The following is a 7,549-nucleotide window of genomic DNA, read 5'->3' on the forward strand; positions in this document are numbered from 1 at the left end:
CCCGCTCCCGCTCCTCCCGGGCCGCGCCGCCGCCGCCCCTCGCAGGGATCCCCCCGGTGCGTGTAGCGAGCATCCTCCCGGCGCCCTCCGTACCGCCGGCACCGCCCCGCCCTGCGAGCCCGCCCCTCCTCAGGTACCGCATCCCCCCGGCTCTTCCCCGTGCCCTCAGCTCCCTCATCCCCTCGGTTCTGCCCTCACGAATCGCCCCCGCTCCGCCATCCCGCCGTGCCCGGTGTCCCGGCACCCTTTCCCTCAGCCCACCGTGTCCCTGATCCCCGCCGTGCCCGGTGTCCCGGCACCCTTCCCCTCAGCTCACCGTGTCCCTGATCCCCACCGTGTCCCTGATCCCCACCATACCCGGTGTCCCGGCACCCTTCCCCTCAGCCCACCATACCCGGTGTCCCAGCCTTTCCCCTCATCCCACCGTGCCCGTGATCCCCGCCGTGCCCCGTGTCCCGGCACCCTTCCCTCACCCGCCCTCGCTTTTCCCCCTGAGCACCGAGCACCCCCGGGTCTCTGGGGTCTCCTCAGGAGCAGCCTCACCCTCCCGGTGCCATCTGCCCTGCCCTGAGCCCATCCCCTCGGGGGTCTCCCCTCAGCGCTCCTCGCTGCTCAGCACAGCCCTGTACAACATCCAAACCTCCCTCACACGTGTCCTGTTTGTTCCCACCGTCCTGGGGGATTTCTTGTGTGTTCCGAACTCTTTCCTTGTTGACTCCTGTCTTCTAAGTCCCTTGCTTGAAAACGTGTGTAAATCACTATTAAATCCATTAGTGGCTTGAGTTTGCTTTCTTTTTTTTATGCTGGTCTTTTTTTTTTCTTCCCCCCAGTGTTCTTGGATCAGATTGTGACTCTTCAGGCCCTGATTTTAATGACCCCTTTCCTTTGCTAATATGCAAGAGGTACCTGCCCCCAGTGCCCCCACTGTTTGTGTGCCACTGAATTAACATGATACTTCACATTGTCCTTAACCCAGTGCATTCTCTAATTCCATGTGGGTTTCTGAAAGATTTTGTGGCACTTTGGCTTCTTTCCCCTTACGTGCTAGAATTCCAATACCGCTTGGTGCCCTTCGTGGTGTGTTTCCTCCATGTTTTCATTATTTTTGGCTCCCGTTTTCCTCCCTCTGTTGCCGCTTGCCCCTGTTTCCTCTGGGATTCCTGAGGAGGGAGGGCTGTGAGTGGGTGAAGCCCAGCCCCGGCGCTGATCCGTCCCGCTGTGCCCCTCAGGCCGGTGCCATGGCCACGGACGTGGTGGAGCCCCTGCTCCCTGACTGCAGAGGGGACGGCAGGAGCGGCGCCCGGCCCGACGCCGATTACCCGCTGCGGGTGCTCTACTGCGGAGGCAAGTCCTGGGCATTGCTGGCTGGGCAGCACCGCCTCTTCCTGCAGCGAGCCACTGAGGCCGTCAGCACAGGAAAGGCCTCTGGGCATTAGTATGACAGCAAGAAATGGAGTATATGACACTGCTGTGCTGAGTTGGAGGTGTTCTGTACTCGTTCTGCTTGTAGTTATGTGGGTGAAATTTTAAGGGGAGTGAGTTGTCTTACAGGTGTGTTTTTAGACAGGAATGTCATTTTGCTTCAGGAATGCAGTAGGAAGCAGCCCTGCTGTGTGTGGAAGTCTGCACAGGTGGTTTGGCTGTCCCCTCTTTGGGACACTGGCAGCTCTTGGAGAAGGGAAAGCTGACCGAACCACCTGGTGCTTTGTTCAGTGTCTCTCTTGCCTCAGAAAAAAGTTATGTTTTGTTCTGTAGCTTTTCCCAACCTTGGGCTTCTCCTCCCCTTCCCTCAGTGACTGGCAGCTCTTGCTGTGATGGTTTTACCCTAATGCAGAGCGTGTGAGCACAGGTCTAATGAGAGAGGAATTAAAATGTGGAGTGGCAACAATAAAGAAATGTTTTTGAGTCACTGTGTGGTTATAACCAGAAGTTATGTAAGAACTCATCCCTGACTTTGAAACACCATTTGGAATTTAATTACTAAGTCTGTAAGTAAAAAGTAAAAAATTCCTTTTGTAATCAGTTCTTTTTTTTTCCCCTTCTTTCTCCAGTCTGTTCGTTGCCAACAGAGGTGAGTTAATTTTTTATTGTCTACATTTTTTTCTGTCCTATTACACCCTGTTTTGGTGTATTTGTGATGCATTTTGTCATTCCTCCACTAACAACATTCATGTGGCTCTTCCCTAGTACTGTGAATACATGCCTGATGTGACTAAATGCAGACAATGGTTAGAAAAGAATTTTCCAGATGAGTTTGCAAAACTTACAGTAGGTAAGAGTCTTTTCTGTTTTCTAGCTGATATGTGTCCTTGGACATACTTGGAAATATCTGGGCTTGTCCAGTTCTTATCTCTTTCCTTTTCCTGCTGTGTCATGTGAAAGTTAATGCTTTGGATGCTGTGAAATGGGTTTTATAATGTCAGAAAACACTAAATAATCAATTTGTAGTTTCATTAATAGTATTTGAGCTTTCCTAATTTCCTGCCATAAACAGTCATCCATGCACTTGTTTCCCATCAGAGTTAGTTTATTGGATTTTATGTCTTTCCAGTTTCCAGTGGATGGCTGGAGGATAGGCCATTAATAATGGGAAACTTATTTGTTTGCATTTGGAATTTCAATATTAACATTATCATTAATTTCTGTCTCTCTGTGCAAGAGGCTTTTTTGGAAACAAATTTGCATAAATACTGTAATGAAGATGTAACATGCACCAGTCAAAAGGCTGCTGCACTTAAGTATAGTTTATTGATTTAGCAAAATATCACTTTACTTACTTCCTGTTCCTGTAAGGCTGTGAGTGTTTGATCACTAATTTTCTTCTTTTTTTCCCCTCATTCTGTTCTGCTGCATTTAAGAAAATTCACCTAAACAGGAAGCTGGGGTTGGAGAAGGCCAAGGAAATGTGGGAGGAGGAGAAGAAGAGGAGAAGAAGAAGCAAAAGAGAGGCAAGGTCTAAATAGTTGATTGTGGTCCTGATTTCAAAGTAGTTTGGGACATCCCTTTCTCACCTGCTGGCCTGGAGCAGGGCACAAATTCCTTGCATTTTGGTGGCTAGCTCTGGAATGTAGGGAATGTATAGGGAATATCTTCCTCCCTGTGGTGTGTGCCAATGGAAATGCTGGATGGGAGGGACAGGCAGGGAGGGGTGACCTGCATCCTGGGCCCCAGTGTTCCTGTCACCACTGTCACACTCAGCCAGGGAGCAGCTCCTAAGCTGGAATCAGCTGGCATTTCTCCTGGAATGCTGTGCCCTGTTGGGCAGCACGTTCTGGGCTGCTTGCAGAGTGGAACAAAGGCTGCTTCCCTCTGTTAGTGCCTCATGACTCTGCTTTGCCTTTGTTCCTTCCACCTCTCTGCATTCACAGAACAGGATTTGGTTTTGTGCTTTAAAATCTGTTACCTGTGTCTCCATTAGCAGCTGTGTCTCCTCCCAGCAGTGCTAATGAAAAACGTTCTCAAAACCCAACTTTGGGAGGTATAAAGTTATGTGGAACAATTTAAACACACTTTTATCTTTGATCGTTGGAGCTCTTCCTGCTGAATTAATTAACATGCTTTCCACCATAAATCAGAGTTCTGGAGCTGTTACTATGCATTTGCCTGTGCAGTGTCAGTTGTGTGTAATGCTCCAGAAATTATGGTTAATACCCAGTAAGTTTCATATTTTATGCCACATATATTTTTGTTTTATTTTTGGTGTCTTGGTAACCAGTTTAATTTACCTTCTCAGCAGGCAGTGTCTAGTGACAACAGTAATTCATGTTCTGTAACTTGCATGCTTTTCCCAGAGATGTCAGGACATTTTATTTCAACATTAACTTGTTGTGAGGGGTGGGTGTGATTAGTTTTCAGTCTGGTATTTTGGTTCTAAAATAAGTGTTTAAAATATTTGGTGATTTTTCTCCTAGAATCTAAAGTTTCATGAAAACTTACAGCATGGTGTTAAGTAGGATGGTGTAAGAGTGACCATAAGAGTATGAGGGAAAACAAGCACAAACTTCATGAGACATTGCTGAAACTCACTGAAGGAAATTTAAGGCAGAAATTTACTGTCTAAAAATTATCAGACAGCAGTTCATAATAAAACAGAATTGGAAGAAGAACTACGTGTTAGAAACAGAAACAGTCCCAGGGGTTGGTTTACTTGTCATAAATTCTTTAGGTTTTCATGCTGAGAAGGCTCAGAAACATGAAACTTTGCTTACCCTGGAATAACATGGTGACTGTACACGAAGTTAGCTGAGATCTTAATCTGCCTTGAAGAATCCTAATGAGTGGAATGTATCTCTTGCATGCTTTACTGTGACTCAGAAGTGCCTGAAATGGGGAGTGCTCCCAGAGGCTGGCCTAGGAACAGGCAGGGGGAAAGTGTTAAAAGGTGTGGGATTGGGGTGCTCTCACAGCTGTGGGGTTGGCTGCTGGATCACATTTCCCTGTCTGCTCCACTGGGGTTGTGCCCAGGTGTCCAGAACTTGATCTGCTGTTTAACCCAGCAGCCTGGGGCAAGCAAGACCTTGTGGCCTCAGGAAATGGGCATGAGCAGCTTGCTTTGCCTCAGACACAAACCGTGAGGATGTTAAAACAGCTGTGGAAAATACCAAAGAAAAATTTATTTCTAGAATTATGTAAATGTAGACCAAACACAGTGATTGGTAAAGTGTGGGGAAAAGCCTGTTTTTGCTGATTGTAGTGGGGGTCTGCTGTGCAACCTGTGCTTGAATGCACATTTCACATGTGTATATATTGTTATTTCCCATAATACTGCACTTTGATAATGTGGGATCTCTCTTAAATCATAGTAAATGTATGCTTTTTTCTTTGATGAACATGACATAATTTAATTAATCATGTAACCTTATGCTCTGTTTCAAGGTGGAAGAGGTCAGATAAAACAGAAGAAGAAGACTGTACCACAGAAAGTTACGATAGCTAAAATTCCCAGAGCAAAGAAAAAATATGTCACAAGAGTGTGTGGCCTTGCCACATTTGGTGAGTTTGGGTTCTCCTGGTATTGGATGTGCCTGTCTTTAACCTCATGATATTTCTTCTGGTTGTATTCCACTGGGGAATCTGCTTCCAGCTGTGAGATGGAAGTCCCAAGGTGCTTTTAGCAGTTCCAAAGCATGTCAAAAGTACACTGACTTCCACAGGGATAAATTATTAGGTACTTAGTGCCATGATTTTTGAGACAAAGAGGGTTATAGGGTTTTTTTTAAAACAGGGTGCAGGCTCACCTCATCAGAATATGTAGAGAACATTCAGCAATTTCTACCTTGAAGCATTTGTAGATCTGTAGAGTCACATGTTTTGGGTGTAAACAACAGACTTGGCTTTCAGTGGAAACTCTAGCAAAAACTGTGAAGTGCCACACTTTTTCAAGTTAAAACAAAGATTTGGCTTAATTCTTGAGAAAATACTTTTATGACAACAACTGTACTTAAATTGTTCATTTTCCCCTGGGCAGAAATTGATCTTAAGGAAGCACAAAGGTTTTTTGCTCAGAAATTTTCCTGCGGTGCCTCAGTAACAGGAGAGGATGAAATCATCATTCAGGGGGACTTCACAGATGACATTATTGATGTAATCCAGGAGAAGTGGCCTGAGGTAATCAACCTTTCTTTCTCTCAGGAAGACACACACTTTTCCACACTAGCCTGTGATTTACCAATGATTTTGGAAAAGGGGTTCATCTTTGGCAGCACAGATTGCTGCACAAAAATAAAAGAGCAGTTGTTGCATTCCCACCCCACAGTGAGGGAGGCATGTCAGAATAAATGCAGCTGTCAAATATCTGTGCCTTCTTTGTGACCATTTCTTAACAGTGAGTGTCTAAGTATTCTTACATTGCCATCCTATTTTTCAACACCTCATAAAATACTGCAAAATTAAAACAAACAAAAAAGCCCCAAGCCCCACACATTTGTGCTTCAGAAGAGATCAGCCAGTGTGGGTTGGACTGAAATTTAAAGCTGTGAGCTGCAATTGCAAGGGCTTTCTCTGACTCTCCCTTGTCCTGGCATTTCCCAAGTGGAATTCTTTATGGTTTAACTCCACAGGGCTGTCTTTATTCCCAGCCCTGCAGGCTCAGCTGTGTCCTGTGAGCACGTGTCACTCAGCTGGGATTTGCAGCAGGGGATCTGGAATGGGGCTGTTCACCTCTCCCACCCCTCACTGCTTTTACAGGGGTGCACACTGAAGGAGGCATGTAAAAAGAAAACACTTAATTTGCTGTGTTTTGGCTTTTTCTCCCTAGGTGGATGATGACAGCATTGAAGATCTTGGAGAAGTCAAGAAGTGATGGTGGAGGGCTACCTTTATTTAATTATATGGTTATAAATGATATAGCAAAAGTGAGGCTTCTAAATCCATTTGCTCTGCAGTGAAACTGTGGAGAACCCATATCCTTGGCATTCTCACTGTTCTGTATAGGCTGCTTGGTTTTCTTTTTTGTTTTTGGGGTTTTTTTGTGATATTTGCCAAAGTTAAATTGGGGTTCTACCATGCTTAAGCATGAAGTAGATTTAAATAAAATTACTGTTCCTCACTGAATAGTTTCTGAGGTTTTTTACATCTACTTTCTTCTGTCTATCTTATGGGAAAATAAGAATTCAAGGCATTAAAAGTTTGTTTTTCTCCTGTTATGCTTTCTGCTGAGCTTAACTGAATAAGGCACGTGGCTGATGTAGACACTTTTACCTCTCATTCACTTGGAGAGAATTTTAGAAATCAGAATGTAACAAACATTCTAAAGGTTTGTTAACAGTGAATCCTGAAGTGGTCATACTACATCCCTGCCGACTGAATTATTTTATTAAGTGGAAACACTGAGAAATGTGTGAATATGACTTAGAAATTTATCCTATTTTCATAATTCCAAAGATCTCCCTACCCTGCTGGGCTTCTAGGTGAGGCAATTGTATTGGCTTTCAGCTTTTAACCTGCTGCTCATTCAAGCATGGTAGTAATAAACTCGAATTAATAGTGAGCACTATTCCCCAGGCCAGGTTACTGGGTGGGGTGCCAGCTCTGCTGTCTGTGCTCCCACAAACAGCCTCGAGCATCGATTTGGTGCTTTTTGTTTCACTGTTCCATTTAATAACAGCAAATGCTCCCTGGTGGCAGGGTCCTGGAAGTGACATGCTCCTGTCACTGCAGAACCTCGGTGAGCTGAAATCCAAGGGGGTGATGTGTCAGACTCTGTTCTCTTCCTGCAAGGTTGCTTTTTTCAGATTCCTATTTATAAACCATGGGTGTATCTGGAGAGATAACTCCATCCCTGTCGTTGGAAATAGTGTCTCTCAAGAGCTGCCTGCATCTCTACAGATGGAGACGAAAGTTGGACAGGAAAGTTGCCTCCAACTCTTAACATTCCGGCCTGGTTCTTACTCACCCCCTATTAACAACGTTATTAATTATCACATTTTTCTAGCAGCTCGAGCCCCGGGGTGAGGAGGCGGCCGCGGGATTCGAACCCGCGGCTGCAGGACTCGAACCGGGAGCCCCTGGACTCGAACCCGCGGCCCCTTCGCTGCGGGAGGCGGAGCTT

The 7,549-nt window shown here is 45.6% G+C and overlaps 1 protein-coding gene across 2 annotated transcripts; it reads left to right on the forward strand.

The window, feature by feature from the left end:
• Nucleotides 1–6,552, forward strand: DENR (density regulated re-initiation and release factor). 2 transcript variants are annotated; one of them, XM_039724594.1, is made up of 9 exons: nt 1–133; nt 831–902; nt 1,230–1,344; nt 2,052–2,071; nt 2,188–2,272; nt 2,859–2,948; nt 4,876–4,992; nt 5,468–5,607; nt 6,257–6,552. In XM_039724594.1, the coding sequence occupies exons 2-9, from the start codon at nt 894–896 to the stop codon at nt 6,299–6,301; spliced, it is 621 nt and encodes a 206-aa protein (XP_039580528.1). In that variant the 5' UTR covers nt 1–133; nt 831–893; the 3' UTR covers nt 6,302–6,552. The 2 variants fall into 2 exon arrangements, with proteins under 2 accessions (XP_039580528.1, XP_039580529.1); XM_039724595.1 differs by lacking the exon at nt 831–902 and having other exon boundaries at nt 7–133.
• The last annotated feature ends 997 nt before the right edge of the window (nt 6,553–7,549 follow it).

The sequence above is a fragment of the Passer montanus genome, unplaced genomic scaffold (genome assembly GCF_014805655.1).
Source record: "Passer montanus isolate IOZ18808 unplaced genomic scaffold, ASM1480565v1 scaffold53, whole genome shotgun sequence".
NCBI lineage: Eukaryota > Metazoa > Chordata > Aves > Passeriformes > Passeridae > Passer > Passer montanus.

Coding starts and splice junctions, on each gene's coding strand:
- DENR (XM_039724594.1), top strand. Junction 2,072..2,187: donor TCTGTTCGTTGCCAACAGAG/GTGAGTTAATTT, acceptor GCTCTTCCCTAG/TACTGTGAATACATGCCTGA. Junction 2,949..4,875: donor GAAGAAGAAGCAAAAGAGAG/GCAAGGTCTAAA, acceptor CTCTGTTTCAAG/GTGGAAGAGGTCAGATAAAA.